The 21,852-nt window shown below is 42.7% G+C and overlaps 1 protein-coding gene across 2 annotated transcripts in view; it reads right to left on the bottom strand.

Annotated features, from left to right (window-relative positions):
- Positions 1–21,852, bottom strand: part of LOC141113854 (ABC-type organic anion transporter ABCA8-like) — a 233,996-nt gene that overhangs the window by 114,738 nt on the left and 97,406 nt on the right. The window contains exons 26-39 of one of the 2 annotated variants that reach the window (XR_012236820.1): positions 20,547–20,669; positions 14,817–14,876; positions 14,202–14,293; positions 12,818–12,938; positions 11,290–11,413; positions 10,775–10,866; positions 10,129–10,298; positions 9,643–9,718; positions 8,877–8,971; positions 8,317–8,436; positions 7,220–7,360; positions 6,274–6,353; positions 6,119–6,174; positions 5,039–5,866 (exon numbers count right to left, since the gene is read on the bottom strand). Coding sequence is in view for 1 of the 2 variants with exons in the window: in XM_073607179.1 (XP_073463280.1) it covers positions 5,774–5,866; positions 6,119–6,174; positions 6,274–6,353; positions 7,220–7,360; positions 8,317–8,436; positions 8,877–8,971; positions 9,643–9,718; positions 10,129–10,298; positions 10,775–10,866; positions 11,290–11,413; positions 12,818–12,938; positions 14,202–14,293; positions 14,817–14,876; positions 20,547–20,669 (1,443 nt within the window). In the remaining variant the exon portion in view is untranslated. Of the gene's footprint in view, positions 1–3,780; positions 5,867–6,118; positions 6,175–6,273; positions 6,354–7,219; positions 7,361–8,316; positions 8,437–8,876; positions 8,972–9,642; positions 9,719–10,128; positions 10,299–10,774; positions 10,867–11,289; positions 11,414–12,817; positions 12,939–14,201; positions 14,294–14,816; positions 14,877–20,546; positions 20,670–21,852 lie in introns of those variants that run through there. The other variant, XM_073607179.1, reaches the window with a different exon arrangement.

Here is a 21,852-nt window from a genome sequence, read left to right as displayed (position 1 = left end):
AGACACAGACATATTGGGTATTGGCACAGACTGGGGCACCACAGACTGGGAAGACACAGACATATTGGGTATTGGCACAGACTCAGAGGGAATCACAGGCACCTCGGCTGCTGAGCTCTGAGCATCCTCCATGTCCAGGCGGAAGAACTCTCTCATGAGCTCAGGCTTGTTATGCATTGCCTCAGGACACTGACTATAAGGATGTCCCACCACATTGCACAGGTTGCACCTTAAAATGTTACAATCCTTTGCCAAATGTCCTACACCCTGACACAGAGAGCATTTCATCACCGGACAGGAGGATGCAAGATGCCCTTTATCTCCACACTTATTACATAGCTTTGGCTGGCCCGGGTAGAAAATGTTCAGCCTGTCCCTCCCCAGGAAAGCCGAGGATGGCAGATGCTGGACAACATTGTCAATAATTTTTAACTTTAACTGCACAGACCACCCCCCGTCCATATTCCCTGATCACCCAAAATCTTCTTTAGGGGGCTCAGGACGTCTCCATACCTCCTCAACCATACAGCAAAATACCCTTGTGGTATGGACTCATTGCGGACAAGAATTGTCACCATTTTAATGAGTGACTGGCATGATACAAGCTTGGGGATGAGCCCTCTCCAGTCCGGCAGGCCCCTACACACGTGCTCATATTTCTCCCAAAATATATCCAAAGACTCCGGACGGATAAAGGACAAATCGTACTCATAGAAACTTGCCGGACTGATCAGGGCGAAGATATCTGTGGGCCTAAACCCCATCTGCAGAATCTTATCCACCGCTGCCCTCCTAGGTGGAGGAAGACCACCCCCTCCCAACAGAGCTCAACAACATTTCTCCTTTTTGACATTAAGGAAGATAAGATATTTTCATGCTCCTTCCCTGCTTGCTCCCTCCTCCCAAATCCCGTAGCAGCAACACCAGCATAGGTTTTCCCCACAGACACACCAATTGCAGTCTTGTCCTTAGAGACACAATCAAACCAGTTGACAGGGAGTTTGATTCAGCTGGGATAGCAGTCATTGAATCAACAGAGGCAGGACCTACCCTCTCCCTCAGCTCTGAACACTCAGCTTCTTTCCTGGGTTCAAGCACAGTCTTGGCTACTGCAGACTCCAGGATAGCTGTAGCACTACTGCACCCAGCATCTCCTCCACTATTCTCAGAAACAGCCACTGTGTCTGGTCCAGGCAAGGTCACTGTATTGTCCATGGCGCTCCTCTCTTCAGACTCTTCTCCCAAAAGCTGACAGTTACTCTCACCAGTTTCATTTAAATCTGAGGTTTTGATTTCAGCAGATAAACCAGACTGTACATTGTCTATGGGTCTGGGCTGACTGCCTGTAGCACTACAACCCTCAGCAAGCCCATTGTCATTTAGACCCCTTTCACACCTATGTGAATTAGATGCGCGTTTCCCCGCATCTAATTCGCATAGCAGGAGAATGTGACTGGGTCCCTATGGAGCCGGTTCACATATCTCCGGGGTGGCTGCGGAGCGCACCGCACAAAAACGCTGTGTGTCTTTGGCTCCGTTTCAGGGAAGAATCCGAATTCAGGCATAGAATCGGCCCTGATTCGGGGAACATAGACGCACAGTGCTCCTGTGTGATCCACAGTGTTTTATAGTGTGAACCCGGCCTAAAGTTCACATCACCATCTTGCACACACACTGTACCTGCTTGCTGTGTTGTTACCCTTGCGATGTCATGGCTGAAGGTGGGATCAGACTTCCCCCCAGTTGTTGCAGACTTCATGGTGGATCTTGCTCTCTCCACAGGTCTCTCTTTCGCAGGGCGAGGAACGATGTCCATCTCCTCATCATCATCCGGGGAAGCCGCATCCAAAGAGGATTCCAGCTCAGTGATGAACTCCAGCATGCCGGTACCTCCCTCAACCTCCTGCTCAGATGTTCCATATTGCTGCTGCAGAGGGAGGGGGACAGAGGCCTCCGCCATTGAGGGCTCAGCAGATGTCTGAGGTGTTGAACAGCTGGGCTCATCCTCCGGGCCCACTTTCTCACTCTCTACTGACTCTGTCAGTACCTGCATCTCCTCTCTGATTGGGTCACTTTCCATGCAGGAAGCGGCTCCTCTCCTCATTCGGCTGAACCGTTCCTCATTTCTATATTTTTCTTTAAATATTCTGCTATTCTCCTTCATAAGAGCTCACCAGTTCTTTCTGCTTCCTCACAGCTTGCTCCAAGTCCTTCAACTCAGGTCTCAGAGCCGATCTCTTTTTACTGTATACTTTGACACAAATCAGTTTTCTCTTCCTAAATTCAGCCCTGAAACCTAACAATTTCTCCTCTTCTTTCCCAATCCGTTTTAGATTACCAACAATACTCTGTCTAAAGGCAGACAGGGACTCATCTCTCCTTGGGCCAGGCTCAGTATCACCTAGGTCCTCCCCCGGATTCAGCATCCCTACAGGGGCAGAGAAGCAACTTTAGCCCCTGTTTTCTGGGAGCACAGGAGCCAAGGAACCAGCAACCTCACACCTCACTGTCAAGGAGCAGAATGGCAGTTTCCCACTATCCCTATGCGGAATTCCCGGGTCTGTACACCCGCTGTGCCCATTATGGGGTTCCCACCATCCCTGTGCTGAGTTCCCGGGTCTGTACACCCACTGTGCTCATTATGAGGGGTTCCACCATCCCTGTGCTTAGTTCCCGGGTCTGTACACCCGCTGTGCCTATTATGAGGGGCTCCCACCATCCCTGTGATGAGTTCCTGGGTCTGTACACGCGCTGTGCTCATTATGAGGGGTTCCCACCATCCCTGTGCTGAGTTCCCGGGTCTGTACACGCGCTGTGCCCATTATGAGGGGTTCCCACCATCCCTGTGCTGAGTTCCCAGGTCTGTACACCCGCTGTGCCCATTATGAGGGGTTCCCACCATCCCTGTGCTGAGTTCCCAGGTCTGTACACCCGCTGTGCCCATTATGAGGGGTTCCCACCATCCCTGTGCTGAGTTCCCGGGTCTGTACACCCGCTGTGCTCATTATGAGGGGTTCCACCATCCCTGTGCTTAGTTCTCAGGTCTGTACACCTGCTGTGCCCATTATGAGGGGTTCCCACCATCCCTGTGCTGAGTTCCCGGGTCTGTACACCCGCTGTGCTCATTATGAGGGGTTCCACCATCCCTGTGCTTAGTTCTCAGGTCTGTACACCTGCTGTGCCCATTATGAGGGGTTCTCACCATCCCTGTGCTGAGTTCTCAGGTCTGTACACCCGCTGTGCCCATTATGAGGGGTTCCACCATCCCTGTGCTTAGTTCCCGGGTCTGTACACCCGCTGTGCCCATTATGAGGGGTTCCCACCATCCCTGTGATGAGTTCCTGGGTCTGTACACCCTCTGTGCCCATTATGAGGGGTTCCCACCATCCCTGTGATGAGTTCCTGGGTCTATACACCCGCTGTGCTCATTATGAGGGGTTCCAATTCCGGAAAATTTTTGCTTTACAGAAATTCAGGGGCTGGCTCTATGTTGGGACTGGAAATTCATATTATCTGGCATTTTCAGAAAAATGAAAATGTAAATCCACAAAACTGTTATAGATGGTAATATTATAAAACCCAACAAACTATATATTGAATCAATTGCATGTTACTAGCAATGATTAATCAAAAGTCAAACAATATAACGGCGGTCCATCCTAATTGTAGTCCTTTCCATTCCGCCCGTAGAAACCCGAATGTGCTCTGTCATATCTGCCCATTGTCTGATGTGCTGGCAATGTTTAATGATGGTTCAGATAGGAAATAAAAAGAAAGCAATACTGAAAAAAAGATGCTTTTTTTATTTTACAATATCCATGTACAATGATACTCAACAATAACAAAAAATAAAGCTGGTACAGAAATGTATATTATTTATTGTTATAGGTATTCGAGTGTCTGCTAGGGTGTCCCTGCTATCTAGCAAACAAGGACAAGATGTATAGAGAGGTATTTAGGTAAAAAATTGACAGTTTACAAAATATAGTACAAAAATATATATAAATAGTCACATGTTTGTCCTCCATAAAAAAACACCCACAAATTATTTTTTTAAAACATTTATGTGCCCCCTCCGCTTCCCTAAAAAAAAAAAAAAAAATAAACCTTCATGACTTCTAGTAACTAAATATAAGAAATATAAACACTTTGGCTACTATTTATAAAAATAAAAAAAATAAAATAAAAAATAAAAAAATAAAAAATAAAATAAAAAATTTCCTAGCCATGCACCCAGCAAATTTACATGAACACTCATTCGGTGTAAAGTGGGAAAAAAATGAATGTCCTTTTGGCTGTTTTCGCTTCGTAACCAATGTTCTTTCTTGTAGGCAAGCAGTTCAATACCGCAATATGGCCACTAGATGGAGATAAATTTGTTTTAGATAGAGATACACCGTAACAATTCTAACCACTTCAGCCCGAGAAGGTTTTACCCCCCCCCCCTCCTTCCTTCCTTACCCATTTAAAAATTGATGTCCTTTTTTTCCCATATATAGAGCTTTTTTTGGTGGTATTGGATCACTTCTGTGGTTTTTATTTTTTTGCGCTATAAACAAAAAGCCCGACAATTCTGAAAAAAAAAAATATATATATATATATATATATATATATATATATATATAGATTTTTTACTTTCTGCTATAAAACATCCAATAAAAAAATCCCAATAAGCGTAAATTGATTGGTTTGCGCAAAAGTTATAGTGTCTAGAAACTATGGGATATATTTCTGGACTTTATTTTTACTAGTAATGGCGGCGATCAGCGATTTTTAGCGTGACTGCGACATTGCGGTGGACAAATCTGACACTAAATGACACTTTTTGGCGACCGCTGACACCAATACAGCGATCAGTGTTAAAAAAAATGCACTGTCACTGTACTAATGACACTGGCAAGGAAGGGGTTAACATCAGGGTCAATCAAAGGGTCAAATGTGTTCCTTGGGAGTGCTTTCTAACTGTGACACAAGACCTCCATCTCCCCCTCTGACAGAACCGTAATCTGCCTTGTTTACATAGGCAGACCACAGGTACCTGATTTTGCGCTTAAGGGGCGCCCTGCCGCAGTATATGTACGTGGGGGGGTCCTTAAGTAGCTAGACAACACTGGAGGGAATTAGCAGATAAATGTAACCAATGGTAATGGTGATTGGTAAATTTAACCACTGGTTACATTCATTTGCTGTTTCCCTCTAGTGTTCTGTAGAATTGTTTCATTGTATCTCTTGTTACAAAGACGTATGTATTCCCAATGCTCCTCAGCTCCATCTAGTGGTCATAATGCGGTATTTTACTACTGCCCATAAAAAAAGAACATTCGTTCAGGTAAGAAAAGAGCCCAAAGAACATTTGTTTTTGCCCAATTCACATAGAATGAATGTGCATGCAAATTTGCTGGATAAATATCAATGTGAATGTTTTTTTTAATGAACAGATGCCTGAAACACGGCTCAAATTTCTACAAAATAGTTCTGTTAGATTTTAAAAGGAAGTTTACTCTGCATAGTAATGTAGCACCTCTTCCTCTCCCCCCTCTCTGGTTACATAGTCACATGATATGATGATATGTCAATATATACTGTATACAGGCACATATAATGGTTAGTCTTCCTTCTATGGAATACTAAAGGAGGCCTCCGACACTTGTCATGCATTCCTTGGTGGTGACTTGATTTCGGCTTCCCCCACAATATCCATCTCAGTGCAACTTCTAAGGCAGAAGGTTCCGCCGCACACACAAGGCACATAATAATAATATTACAGACAATGTTATATCTCTTCGCTCTTCAGGTGTTTCCATCTGAATGATGAATCCAAGTGGAAGTCTTCCTTCTCCTGTTCTTTGGCCAACTCAAGGAAGACCTGTCAGTAATCAAACAACAAAGACTAAGCACCTTCTTACCACACCTTACATTCATGAACATGGCCAGGAAAATCAAGCAAGTTAGTAAAGATAATGATTTTGTTTGTTCTTTGTCCTTGCCCCTGCTGTCACCTGAGACCTTGCTTATGCTTACAGCATAAGCAAGCCTACATAACAAAATAAATCACATCAAGAAAGTAGGGACTTTATCACCATGTTTGTCAGTGTTCATTGGATATCAGTGCCATTACCTGCTCCAGGGTGGACTGGGAGAAGCTGTACTCCTCGATGTTATACGTTTGTTTAGCTGTGTAAAGAAAATACACAAAGATCACCGACCTTCGTACCGTTCCTGTGAGGTCATTCACATTTATCTTCAGCTTCATTGCCAGCTGTATAATCTTACCATTCTCCAAGTGTAGGAAGGCCTGGGACAGAGACTGGACGTTATCCATTGGGATCTTATAGACCAACAAGGAGGAGAACCTGCGAGATAAAGACCAACATTTAATGGAAACATTCAAACACTAAACCCAACAAGTCTATAAAGTAAAGGTCATCCAAGGAGAAACGTTGGGTTTAGTGATGAATGTCGGTCTTTACCCTGCAGGTTCTCCTTGGATGACGTTTACTTTATAGAGTTGTTGGGTTTAGTGATTGAATGTCGGTCTTTAACCCGCAAAGTCCATAAAGTAAAGGTGATCCAATGAGAACCTGCGGGATAAACACCAACATTCAATGGAAACATCCAATCACTAAACCCAACAAGTCTATAAAGTAAAGGTCATCCAATGAGAACCTGCAGGGTAAAGACCGACATTCATCACTAAACCCAACAAGTCTATAAAGTAAAGGTCATCCAAGGAGAACCTGCGGGGTAAAGACCAACATTCAATGGAAACATCCAATCACTAAACCCAACAAGTCTATAAAGTAAAGGTCATCCAAGGAGAACCTGTGGAGTGAAGACCAACATTCAATGACTATAACCCAACAAGTCTATAAAGTAAAGGTCATCCAAGGAGAACCTGAGAGGTAAAGACCAACATTCAATGGAAACATACAATCACTAAACCCAACAAGTCCATAAAGAAAAGGTCATCCAAGGAGAACCTGTGGGTAAAAACCAACATTGAATCCCTAAACCCAAGTCTATGAAGTAAACGTCATCCAAGGAGAATTTGCGGGGTAAAGACAATATACAAAAATTATTTGTATATTACTTATGGTAATTAATCACTTGCCACCCAGGCCAATTCTGACACTTTTCTCCTACATGTAATAATAATGGGGTTAGAATAATTAATTGTTACTGGGGGTGTTGGAATATTGCCCAGATTTAGCTACTTTACCTGTCCTGCCTGGCGGCTTGCGGGAAGAGGCGGAGGACCTCCTGGTCAATCACATCAACCTGCTGGGTGTCCTTCAGTTTGATCTCCAGGAGGTAACCTTTACCAAATTTGCTCTTCAGATGTTGGATGGATCCGATACACCTGGGGGAGGAATGCTGTGTGGGTGTATATGCAAAAGCAAAACATATTTTTTTGGTTCTTGATAGAGTAAGGAAAGGTTAGACCCTCAACTAAGATTTTATCATGAACTGTGTACCTGTTGAGGAGATTCACCCCTCCATTTGTGCTGGTGACCCTTCTCATCACTACAGAAAGTAAGAGGATACCCAAAATGTTACCGTTGTATGATGAGAGTAAATCTTTTGATGGTGACAAATGTTTTGGTGACACTGTCTAGAAGGGGAATCCCTCTCACTTTGTTGAGATTTCTTCCCACATCCCGTTGAATTTCCAAAACAAGGAGTGAAGAGAAATCTCCCCAGCAGAACACAGAACAAAAAAAACCAAAACCTGACAGGGACTTTACCCTACGCTACCCTACACTACAAAACAAAAAAGTTTTGGCTTTACATACACTTTAACCCATTCCAAAAGAAGAATAAGTAAGGGGAACCCAGTAATTATTACAATGTTTCCATAAAAAAAAGTGCCCTCCCAATGGTTTTCTCAACTTTTACATGAAAGTAATGATTCTAAATGACAACAATGAGATCAGAAAATTGTTATATTCTGCTGTTACCTTTGCTAAGTTATTTTTGCTTCCTTTATTAAACACATTCAAAAATCTTCCTGATGCCAAAATATAAAACCTCTTTATTTGGCAGCAATAGGGAAAATTTTCCAATGACTCGTGTCTGCAGAGAGGTCTCCATTTCCAACCTCTCTGATACCAGAGCTAAGTAATCTGCATTACATTATCCTTCCTCATGTCTCTACCATGACGTTTTTGAGATTTATGGGGTAGGGTTCCCCCATGACACAGGTATATGGGATCAATGTCCTACAGACCATACATGGAAGAAACCCTGACTTCCTCTGTGTATTCCTGGCTTCCTAAAAGTCTCCCCTGACTCAGTCCTGGCATCGTTCCTTCTCACCTGAGTTTTCCAGACACCATGATTGCCACGCGGTCGCACACAGCCTCGGCCTCCTCCATATAGTGTGTGGTCAGGATGGCACCCCTTTCCCTGTTCTTGAAGGCCGCTCGGATGGCTCTCCTTGAATACACAGGAAAAGCCTAAGGTGTCATTCTTTTGTATATGAACCTCCAAGTATAGTGCATGTGTTGTAGGATTTAAACTAATAATATAAATGGAGGAGACAAATGTTTCTACAACATCAAGGTGAAGGGCACTAGTGCTACAACTACACATTCAGGCCTTAAAAAATTAGGATCTCTAATTTAATTTCTTCAGCTCAGTCTGATATCAGAAGGTCATGTGGCAGCAAGAGACACTAATTAGTAAACTTTTTGACTATGAGAGAACAAATACATCAACATGAATGAAGTCTGGCCTTGCTGTGTCCAGAGAAGATCGCTGAAACGGTTAGTCTCTTGCAATGTGTCACTATAGGAATCAGGGTCTGTATAAAGAAAATAAAAGTAGAGCACCTCTTTAAGGTATTAGCTCCTTGATCAACTTGTGACAAGACTCACCAAAGTCTTTGTTGTCCTTTTGGGTCCAGACCAGTGGAAGGTTCGTCCAGGAGAACAATGGTGGGATTACCCAACATGCTGATGGCAAAACACACCTAAAGAACAACAGAGATCTAAAAGGACAATTCTGGCTACTGCTATGTTGGCTTAAACAACACAAAATCAACAACATTATTGATACTTAATGTTTATGATAACTGTATGAATTTTTGAGGCGATAGGTAGCGGATTCCCGACCAGGGATCCATTTGCAATTGTTAGGAATATGACCATTCTAACTTCCATGCCTCCACCCATGATCCATGATCTAAAGTCTTAATCCAGCAGAATATAGCTGCTCTCAGTTATATGTGCAGAATGATTACAGATATTAACAAAGGTGATAAAACGAATAGATTTATGGACATGCTGGATGATGACAGATGACTCAGGAACCAAGGAGTGTTTAACTTCCATTATTATATATATTATGGACACCTACATTAACAACTATCATACAATTACAGATGAGCTACTGGACTGGTAGCTTTATGAAAGCCTCTCTAATCTGGGCTTTACAACTCCAACTACATCCAATGGTTTCCAGAGGGCAGACTTGGTGGAAATGGGAAAGGTCCAGCCAATCATTTTACAAGACACAGTGAAGTTTGGGTCTATGAGGGTATGGTCTTGGTTAGCTCTGCAGATCCTCTTCAGATATCCTGAGTGTCTGATCACATCTACTCCATTGATCACGCTAAGAACACAGTCCAAAAAAAAAGCGCACCTTTCTGGAGACCCCAGCTGACAACTTCCTGGCAGGTTTGTTGAGATGGTCCTTCATCTCCAGAGCTTCACTCACCCTGCACACCAAAGTATGGAGACATAATGAGAAGAACAATCTAGTTAGGATTTATTAACTTGTGAGATTTATTAAGATGTTGAAAGAGAGGTTTATAGGGAAAATGTCTTTAATGTAATGCATGTACAGAGATGGCTTGTCAAGGCTAGGTCAGAGCTGAGCTGTTAGTTGCCTTGTAGCGCTGAGGGTTTGGGCTTCATTCTGACAAGGCCACTGCTTGCATTAGGTTTGCATGTGTTTGTGTGACTTTCCTTTAGGCTCTGTTTTCTCCAACAACCTAAAAGCATAATGGTAAAGCCAACATCACTGTTGATGGGACTGTCAAGACCAAACAATATTAAGGAGAGCAAAGGAAATGGAGTCCTACTCCTGGTCTGCGTCAGGAGGAAAGTTCATTGCATGTTAACTTACCGTTTAATAGCACGGTTTGTGTCCTCTTTATTCATGCCCTTCACAGCGGCGTAGATCTCCAGATGTTCCTTCACGGTGAAGTTGGGCCACAGAGGGTTGTGTTGGGGACAGTAGCCCAATGCTGCAGAGTCTTTAGTGCTATGGGGGTCTCCTGCATTACCCAGCAACACCTGTAGGAGGCAGTCAGTGAAGGTGCCTTATAAGAATGCCACGCTGGACATTGGCTCAAAGGCTACCAGTAATGGGGCCCATCATAATATTTTTAGGAAATGTGGTTAGTTGAATCTATCTGTAGGGACAATAACCTCTTTTTTTTTCATAAAAATGAATTGTTTAATTACTGGGGTTCTCAGATGTTTTAATGCTTTCTTACCTGTAGATGAATTTGTGATAGTTGGTAAAGTTTTATTGATTGCATTTTGGTGGTGCAGTGTTTTCTAAAAAACATTTTGCCTTGGTCCCTCATAACCACAGTATCACGTACCAGGTTGGAGGCCGAAGTGCTGAGAGGGCTTCCCTTGCAGCTGAGTGCAGAGTGTTTTCTAGGGAACCTTTTTCCTTAGTCCCTCATAACCACAGTGGGTGAGATGTCCCTCAAGCACCTCTATACATGAACCCTGAAGACCTCCACTCCATGCCTTCTCACCTGTCCAGCTGATGGTTTCTTCTCTCCTGCCAGAATCAGCACAGATGTGGTCTTGCCGGCTCCGTTGGGGCCCAGAAGTCCCAGGACTTCACCTTTAAAATAAAAAAAAACAGACAAAACTGATACATTGATATTTCTAAATTTCTGAAAGAAGAACTATCTGGTTTCCTCCAGCAACCAATCAGACCCCTGCTGCACTGAAAAGAAATGATCTGGGTGTTTAAGGGTTAAAGTACCTCTGTTACTGCAGACTTTAATCTGAAACGTTGTGATGTTAAATCATGGAAAAAGAGAACATATCCTTTAAATCTGACACATAGACCAGCACTGTCATGTGGACTCTCTTTTGCTTTCAGTGGGATTAAAATTGGATCATAGATGTCTTTGTTCACATTTCCAACCATACATGGGTGTTTTGGCCACACATTTCCAACCACACATACAGTAGGTGTTTTTGGACGCACATTCTCTATGGTCAACGTCATTAAAAGAAACAGAAATGAACAGGAACTGACCTTTCTTGACGCAGAACGAGGTGTTACTGATGGCTGTTCTCTTTTTCTTCTTCCTGAAGCATCCACAGATGCCTGACTTCTCCTTAAACTCTTTCCGCAAACTGTCCACAAGCATGGTCGGCCTCTTGAAGGGTAAAAACACAAAGTCAATTTGTGATTTGATTCTGAAGGACATCTGATTGTCGTGACATTTGTATTTGATACAAAATTTCAAAAATGGGCCATATTGTGGAAATTTTTATTAATGTATGCTGTCAGATGTCCCCCAGTGTCAGTTTTGCTGTAATACGCTCATGTGAGGGTATTCACACATACAGACGTTGATGGAAGACCATTGGCTGCGGAAACCTTCCCGTGGACACGGCAGATCTGTTTGCTCTTTTAAGGATGCTTGTTTATGCCTCACCAAGGGACTGGCCGCTCCATGGTGACCGCATCTAAACTTCTAAGTAAGCAGATCTGCGTACATGGGAACCATAGCATAACCATACAAAATTATGGCCCACTGAGCCATGATAGAGTATAGCTCGCATCATTGGCAGCAGTGGGACTGTACACACGATCGTGTTCAGAGCCATGTGCTTGCCGCATGGCTCTGCACATGACCATCTGCACACGTCACTACTGTATTTCTATTTGAATATATACATGTGTGTGATTGGTTCTTTTGAATGAATACAAGTGTCTGATTGGCTGATTCTGAAGCCACCACCTTCCTTTGTTATCCATGCTTATAGTATAAATAAAGGGAGCCTGGCTATTTTCTGGAGGATTCTGCTAAGCTCAAGGTGATACCAGCATCTGTGTCTGTGTCACTTAGAGAGAAAGAAAGGCGCGCTTTATCGGCATTATATGAGAGAGCTGTATTTGTGCTTTGAAGCGCAAAGAAATTATATGCTTATAGGGAGAAGCTTAAAATTTCCCTGACAGGCCAATACAAGAAGAGTCTCATGTGACTGCTACAAAGTTAGTAAAATCTGTAACTTCTGTTAATATTTTTATCCGCAGCGTTACACTTCTAGGACAGGCTGGACCAGACATTCTCAGCAAGGTTTCCTCCAGAGGTTCCTTGAGTTGTGACTGACTGACCTCTCATTTGGTGGTGCCGGTATAATTCCAAGACCAACACCACTTGGCAAAACCAACCCTGTAAGGGGGGCATTTTTTCCTCTGATCCCAGATACATTCATTTTATCAGGGGTTCCCTGAGACCTGGAAACTAATTTAAGAAATGGTTGAGAAAGTTCGCTCCATACAGTGCCCTTTGTAGACTTCTCCTTACATTTACACAGCGCTGATAGACGGGGTACTCTCTATAATCTGACAAAGTAATGAGCAGAGACGAACTATGACCATTTACTCCTTTTTACCACCTCCTCTATGGTCAGCCGGCAGAGCAGCCACTCCAACTGCCAGCCTGATTCCAAGTTTCACATGGTGTGCAGGACATGATGTGACAGTTAACATACAGGAGTGTGATGTATATTTATATATGTATATAGTGGATTTGCATTTAGCAATATATTACCTCCTCCTCCTGATCTGTTGTTTTTAAAGTGTTAACCCTTTCTTTCTCAGCAAGGACCTCCTCATCGGCATCATCCAGCTGCTCGGGATTCTGGGTAAATGGATGTTCCCTCTTGGTGAATCTGAATGAAGAGAGGAAAGTGTCAGATCCATCGTATGGGACGTGTTAGCAGTGATTTCATATTCTCAATAAAAAATGAAAACAACACAATACACTACCTAATAATGTTACATTGTAATGGGTGTATGAAATATAGACAACATACAAGGGAATTGTATCAGAAATAGACAAAAGCACATGCTAGGTAGAGGACATCACTTACAATGTTACAATGTGTCGGACGGTGAAATATAGTTCACATGTGAATAGTTCTGTTTAACAAATGGTGGAGTACAAAGAGTACAAGAGTCTACAAAATGCACACAGACCAAGTACTACGACATGGACTATACTCAGCATTTGGGGGCCTAATGTCTTCATCCAGTAGAGGACTGGGAACCATTGGCCTGGAGGGAAAACACAACATAGTTGCCCGTTCTTGGAGGGGTTGGATTTCTGTAGACCAAAGAATGTGTATATAAGAGTGCCATGGTGCCGCAGTGATTGGTGGGCATGATGAGAGGGGGGTGCTCCTTAAGGACGTGGTTTATCGTGATACACTTTTTTTCTCATCTTCCAGTATTGGCTTCCATTGTAGCTGGAAGACTTTCCTCTGCCAGGAGCTGCAATCCCAAGTTTGAATGAACTTAGATTCAGATCGAGTTTTATGAATTTGGAGGCTGCAAGTCAAATCTAAATTATTTTTGGTGGTTTAGGTCCCCAAAAGGCTTCTGGGAGAAAGTGGCAAAAGGCTGCATCTATCTTATGTCTTCATCTGCTGACCACTCTTAGCTTGACCTGACCTGCCACCATGTCAGCTTCCCAAACCATTCAGCCCAATTTATCATCATTGGCTGCTCTGTAATACACACATTCTTGGAGCCTGGTTCAGATTACCTTCGACTTATAAAGTACTTTGGGTTTAGAATTTCAGAATTTTGGAGGTGCGTGAAATTTTTTAAAAGTTTGGCTGAACCACAACTGGTGAAACTTTACCGAAGTTTTCTCAACTCCAATGCCCAACATGGGTCACTGACTGCTGGTCCCGATGTCTAAATGGTGAAGCTTCTCCACTTATGGCCACCAACCCAACACATTTTACTGGTCTTGTCCCAGGGGGGAAAATGTCTGTCTTATTCAAAGCCAAGAGATGAGTCCACAGTGAGATCATCACCCACTCCTGGATTGTTTTCTGTGGCTTTAGCTTTATGTTCAACTAGGTGGCCACATCCACAATCAAATCTATATAAATGATTGCCCTTGTGATATACGTTCAGCAACCCACCTGAATACCGGATCTTGTTTTAAACTTCGGGTTCCAATCCACCATTCCAGAAACCACAGGAGACCCCAGAGTATGATGGTTTGTGCGTACGGCTGAAGAGGAAGCAGAGAGAGTCAGAAACCGGGCGAGGTGGAGAGGTGGAAATTCTCACAATTCATACAAGTGACAATGCTATTTTATGGCCCTCTATGCACTTCTCGTACCTGTTCACACCTATGGAGCAATTTTACATTTTCCACTATTGGCCGGTTTATTCAGTAATAACTTTGTCATTACTTAGGATAACAAAGTAATAAACGTTGATTTTGGGGACAAAGTGGCTCTTTTTTGGTAATATTGTTTTGCAAAATTTTTAATAAATAAATAAAAAAATAATAATTTGAATTTCTATGTAATCTGTACACAGCCAATGTTGGGGGTTATTATTGCGTTTACTGACACCAATGTTGGGGGTTATTATTGTGTTCAGTGACACCAATGTGCGCAGTTTGCCATTTTCGCTCTGGGCACTGGATGACTTTGTCCTGGCACTGCTTGGATAGAACCCCGAGTCCCTCTGGTCTCTGAACACTTCACAAGTTCACATTATTTTGATCGGAGTTTTCCTTTACTTACAATCACCGGCTGGCTGTACACAGTTGGCATATAAATGTAATAAGGATCAGGAATGTAAACCTAGGAAGAGAATATCATATCATTGTATTATACAGAGTTTTCCAATTCCATCACTTTACTAAAGTCCACCAAAAGAACAAACCCACCAATCAGAATCCTTGATTAAAGTGTATCTCTAGATAAAACGTTTGTTTTATGGGGAAAGTTAAGAAACTCTATCAGGTTTTCTTTATGTCCCCGTTGGGGAGATTCTCCCTTTCTATTTGTCCCGGTGACTGTTGTCACAGAGACAGGAAGTGATGGGAAATTCAACATTTTGAGTTGTCACCACAACAGGAACAGAGGGAAATCTTCCAATGGTGACACCTGTCCTGGTGATACATGGGAAATTCCCTCATTTTGGAGAGAATTCCAATCGATCTTGTTATGGCTCCAAGTGGAGGGAAATCTCCCCAATGGGTTCTAAGCATCCCCTATTATATCTAAAACTAAAGACCAAAGTTTTGTTTCATAGTTGCTCCTCCATCGAAACTTTATGGAAATTCATTTAGCGTGATACAAGTGTTTTCAGGCTATATTCTCTGCAAACTGAATGGATGAATGCAGGAATGGCATTAGGTGGCACTGAGAAGCAAACTTATTTCCTACTATAGTCAATGCCAGCTAGTGATCATAATGCAGTATGCCCACTAGATGGCGCTGACTATTAGAAGCAATAAGTATGCTCCTCATTGCCATATCTAGTGGCCATAATATTGTATGGCCATTAGATGGCATGTCCATAAAGGCATGCATGAGGGAGTTTGTGGTGGAGGAATTTGACTGGCCTGCACAGAGTCCTGACCTCAGCCCGATAGAACACCTTTGGGATGTATTATGGACCTCGAGCCAGGCCTTTTCGTCCCTCTACAGTGCCTGACCTCACAAATGTTCTTCTGGAAGAATGGTCAAACATTCCCATAGACACCCTCCTAAACCTTGTGGACGGCCTTCCCAGAAGAGGTGAAGCTGTTATAGCTGCAAAGGGCGGAGCCAACTCAATATTGAACCCTACAGACTAAGACTGGGATGCCATTAACTAGTTCCCGACCAGCTGCCGCAGTTGTACCGGGGCAGGTTGGCTCTGCTCTGTGAATCGCCATCATTGTACATCGGGCGCATACACGGTAACCTGTGGGCACGCGCGCGCGTGCCAATTCACTAGCAGGGGAGCCAATCAGCGGGTCTGGCGGACTCGAGGCAGAACGGGGATCTACCAGTGTAAACAAACAGATCCTCCTTCTGTCAGGGGAGTACTGAATGAGATTGTCTGTTCCTAGTGATCAGGAACAGCGATCTCTCTCTACTCCCAGTCAGTCTCCCCCCCCCCACAGTTAGAAAAACCTCCCTAGGGAACATTTAGCCCTTTGATCGCCCCCTAGGGTTAACCTCTTCCCTGCCAGTAACATTTATACAGTAATCAGTGAATTTTTGTAGCACTGATCGCTGTATAAATGTCATGATCCCAAAAAAGTGTCAAAAGTGCCCGATCTGTCCGCCGCAATCCCGCTAAAAAACGCAGATCGCTGCCATTACTAGTAAAAAATAAATACTAATAAAAATGCCATAAATCTATCCCCTATTTTGGAGACGCGATAACTTTTGAGCAAACCAATCAATATACGCTAATTGGGATTTTTTTTAAACAAAAATATGTAGAAGAATATATATCGGCCTAAACAAAGGAAGACATTTTTTTTTTACATTTGTTTTGAATATTTATTATAGCAAAAAGTCAAAGATATTGTTTTGTTTTTTTTTCCAAATTGTTGCTCTTTTTTTGTTTATAGCGCAAAAAATAAAAACTGCAGAGGTGACCAAATACCACCAAAAGAAAGCTCTATTTGTGTGTGGGGGGGGGACCTCAATTTTTTTTTGGGTACAGCGCCGCACGACTGTGCAATTGTCAGTTATATCGACGCAGTGCCGTCTCGCAAAAATAGCCTGGTCAGGAACGGGGTAAATCCTTCCAGGGCTGAAGTGGTTAAGGTTCATGTGTGTGTAAAGGCAGGTGTCCCAATACTTTTGGTCATATAGTGTAGGTTCCTCATTGCCATCTAGTGGCCAGAATTCAATCATTTTCCCTGTTCATACATTCGATATGCAGAGAATATAGCATGGAAACGTTCGCACACAGCGGATTTACATGTTTCGATGGATGAACAGCTGTGTACATTTTTATATAAATACACCCATTTAAGTTTAGAGCTTCCCAAAGATATCTGGTTGCTGTGAGTAATGAGAAATGGTTTCCTTGGAACACCGGCCCCAATTTCATTTCATTAAAGTTTATGTAAACGATCACCTCGTAAAACAACTCATTCAGTTTAAAGTAGAAATGAAAGGTGAAACATACATGTACAGATATAAAAAAAAACATTATAAATACAGTTTTTCCCCCTTTTATATAAGTGATCACATTCCCTCTGTTCTCAGCTGCATAGAGAGGTGAGGGTGGAGAAACAGCAGCACCCTGATCTTCCTGGAGAATGGCTCTGCGGGGGGGGGGGATGGGTTCTCAGCTAGAGAACTGACCACACTGTGCTCTCATGCTTAGTGTGGTTAGTTTTTAATAGGAATGAAGGGGGACTATCAGGATTTCACATAAAGGAAGCAATACAAAGAGAAAAGGATATTTCTTCATACAATTACACGGTACAACAGCCACATATCAGAAATAAAGAAATGTAGGGTTTACATATTCTTCAATGTGTATTGCTGGAGGTTTATTACCCTGTCGTGCAGGGGGTTAATTGTTGTGACATGCTGGGGGTTAATTATTGTACAGTGCTCGGGGTTAAGTGTTGTGACATGCTGGGGGTTAATTATTGGGAAATGTTAGGGGTTATTTATTGTACAATGCTGGGGGTTAATTGTTGTGACATGCTGGGGGTTAATTATTGGGAAACGTTTGGGGTTAATTATTGTACAATACTGGGGGTTAATTGTTGTGACATGCTGGGGGTTAATTATTGGGAAACGTTAGGGGTTAATTATTGTACAATGCTGGGGGTTAATTGTTGTGACATGCTGGGGGTTAATTATTGGGAAACGTTAGGGGTTAATTATTGTACAATGCTGGGGGCTAATTGTTGTGACATGCTGGGGGTTAATTATTGTACAATGCTGGGGGCTAATTGTTGTGACATGCTGGGGGTTAATTATTGGGAAACGTTTGGGGTTAATTATTGTACAATGCTGGGGGTTAATTACTGTGCGGTGCTGAGGGTTAAGTATTGAACCATGCCCTGGTTAATTACTGTGCTGTGCTGGGGGTTAATTACTGTGTCCTACTGTGGGTTACAGTATATGTAAACCCTTACTTTGTAAAACAACCCATTCAGTTTAAAATAGAAATGAAAGGAAAAAAAAAGTTTGTGGTTTTATATATAAATAATTGATTGAATGAATTATTTGTATAGCGCTGCAAATGCGAACTGAATCGCCTCAAGGCGCTTGATCTGTGCCGTTAGTCGTGTTTCTTAGAAGAGATGGGTCTTGAGTTTTTTTCTGAAGACCCGATGGTCATACAGTGGGGCAAAAAAGTATTTTTTCAGCCACCAATTGTGCAAGTTCTCCCACTTAAAAAGATGAGAGAGGCCTGTAATTGTCATCATAGGTATACCTCAACTATGAGAGACAAAATGTGGAAACAAATCCAGACAATCACATTGTCTGATTTTTGAAAGAATTTATTTGTAAATTATGGTGGAAAATAAGTATTTGGTCACCTACAAAACAAGCAAGATTTCTGGCTCTCACAGACCTGTATCTTCTTCTATAAGAGGCTCCTCTGTCCTCCACTCATTACCTGTATTAATGGCACCTGTTTGAACTTGTTATCAGTATAAAAGACACCTGTCCACAACCTCAAACAGTCACGCTCCAAACTCCACTATGGTGAAGACCAAAGAGTTGTCGAAGGACACCAGAAACAAAATTGTAGACCTGCACCAGGCTGGGAAGACTGAATCTGCGATAGGCAAGCAGCTTGGTGTGAAGAAATCAACTGTGGGAGCAATAATTAGAAAATGGAAGACATACTAGACCACTGATAATCTCCCTCGATCTGGGGCTCCACGCAAGGTCTCACCCCGTGGGGTCAAAAAGATCACAAGAACGGTGAGCAAAAATCCCAGAACCACACGGGGGGACCTAGTGAATGACCTGCAGAGAGCTGGGACCAACGTAACAAAGGCTACCATCAGTAACACACTACGCCGCCAGGGACTCAGATCCTGCAGTGCCAGACGTGTCCCCCTGCTTAAGCCAGTACATGTCCGGGCCCCGTCTGAGGTTTGCTAGAGAGCATTTGGATGATCCAGAAGAGGATTGTGAGAATGTCATATGGTCAGATGAAACCAAAGTAGAACTGTCTGATAGAAACACAACTCGTCGTGTTTGGAGGAGAGAGAATGCTGTGTTGCAACCAAAGAACACCATACCTACTGTGAAGCATGGGGGTGGCAACATCATGCTTTGGGGATGTTTCTCTGCAAAGGGAAAAGGACAACTGATCCGTGTACATGAAAGAATGAATGGGGCCATGTATCGTGAGATTTTGAGTGCAAACCTCCACCCATCAGCAAGGGCATTGAAGATGAAACGTGGCTGGATCTTTCAGCATGACAATGATCCCAATCACACCGCCCGGGCAACGAAAGAGTGGCTTCGTAAGAAGCATTTCAAGGTCCTGGAGTGGCTTAGCCAGTCTCCAGCTCTCAACCCCATAGAAAACCTTTGGAGGGAGTTAAAAGTCCGTGTTGCTCAGCGACAGACCCAAAACATCACTGCTCTAGAGGAGATCTGCATGGAGGAATGGGCCAACATACCAGCAACCGTGTGTGACAACCTTGTGAAGACTTACAGAAAACATTTGACCTCTGTTATATATCCTTTGTTGGCAATGACAAAGTATTGAGATGAACTTTTGATATTGACAAAATACTTATTTTCCACCATAATTTGCAAATAAATTCTTTCAAAAACCAGACAATGTGATTGTCTGGATTTGTTTCCACATTTTGTCTCTCATAGTTGAGGTATACCTATGATGACAATTACAGGCCTCTCTCATCTTTTTAAGTGGGAGAACTTGTACCATTGGTGGCTGAGTAAGTACATTTTTGCCCCACTGTATATATATATATATATATATATATATATATATATATATATATATATACACACACACACACATTATAAATACCTTTTCCACCTCTTCTTTCATAAGTGATCACATACCCTCTGTTTTCAGCTGCATAAGAAGCTCAGAGAGCTAGGGGAGGAGAAACAGCAGCACACTGGTCTCCCATGGCTATGTGAGGGGGGGGGCATGTCAGGACAAGTGTGATCATTGAAAGAGGCTTAGCACAGCTATATAACTGACCACGCTGTGCTCTCATGCCTAGTGTGGTAAATTTCTAATAAGAAAGCGGGCGGGACTGGCAGGATCACCAGGGATTTCACACAAAGGAAGCAATACAAATACAACAGGAGACTTGTGCAAGTACATGGGACATCAGGCTCATATCAGGAATAGGAAATGTTGGGTTGACATATTCTTTAACTTCTACATGTAAAGAACACATTTCACGTTTTTGTTTTGTCTTTTTTTTGCCGGCACATCCCCAGTATGACATGTTTTCCTGTAATAATGTGTGATATAAAAAGCTATGTATCAACACTCACCAGATTGATCAAAAACGCCATCAAATTGCTGGGCGGCACCAAGATCAAGTAGATGAAATAGAATTCTTTTGACACAGGAATGACAAATTGTAATAGGTTGTATATTATCGGGATGAGGGAGGACTGCAAGAGACCAGAAATCCAGGTGAGAGGTGACCCGGCGCCAGAATGTCGGCCGCAATAAAATCAGAAAGGAACATGTGATCCACCTACAAATTTCACATTTTACACCAATACATTACTTTCATTTATATTTCCTATAGCTTTTGGCTACAGATAAAAAGGACAACATATATTAGTAGTACTACATTGTAAAAAGAAAAAAAAGTCAGATTGTTAGCTTATGTTGACGCGTTTCATCACAATTGACGTCATCAGGGGACCGGAACATCCAGGCATCCAACGTATATGAGTTTCTTCATGGTTTTGTCATTTGTTAATGGTATTTACTTGCACATGTCACTTTTTTTTGTAGTAGATTTGTACTCTTGTCATTTAACTGCTTAGCAGCCACGCTGCATACATCTACTGTGGCAGGGCGGCTTCTGTGGTCTGGATCACGTATCTAGTATGTGATCAGCACCTCTACGTGAGGGGCGTGCGCCCGCCACCCCGGCTGTGATCGGAACTGTTACAAAACAATGACTGACCGCTGGGACTCGCTGATCGTCTCCGTCATTCATGGAAGAGAGCTCTGTGTTGTAAACAACACAGAGCTCTGTACACTGACAGGCGATCTTTCTGTTTTGGTATTCCCTGCAAAGCAGGGAAAAAAGACAAGATCACTTAGTAAAAGCACCACATATTACACACATTACACATTGTTAGGCACACAGTTAACCCCTTGATTGCCCCTAGATGTTAACACCTTCCCAGCCAGTGTCATTAGTACAGTGACAGTGCATAGTATTATCAGTGATCACTGTATTAGTGTCACTGAGGATGTCAGAGTCAGTTAGTCAGTAACCCCCCCCCAGGCATCAGTTAGTGTCAGATTGCCAACCGCGCTATTGCAGCCCCATTACAGGTCGCTGATCGCCATAGTTGCTCGTATAAAAAAATAAAAAAGGAATTCCGGTATATCTCCCATAGTTTGTAGACACTATAACGTTCACACAAACCAATCAATATACACTTATTGGGATTTTCTTTTTTTACCAAAGACATGTAGCAGAATACATTTTGGCCTAAATTTATAGTATTAATGTTACATGCACTTATATTATGCAAACATTGTGAGTGTTTTTTTGTGAGATCATTTTAAATTAATAAATAATTGTACTAGATTACGCTATGTGGAATTTTT

Source organism: Aquarana catesbeiana, linkage group LG12, assembly GCF_042186555.1.
Source record: "Aquarana catesbeiana isolate 2022-GZ linkage group LG12, ASM4218655v1, whole genome shotgun sequence".
Classification (NCBI taxonomy): domain Eukaryota; kingdom Metazoa; phylum Chordata; class Amphibia; order Anura; family Ranidae; genus Aquarana; species Aquarana catesbeiana.
This window is presented reverse-complemented; position numbering and strand designations above follow the sequence as displayed.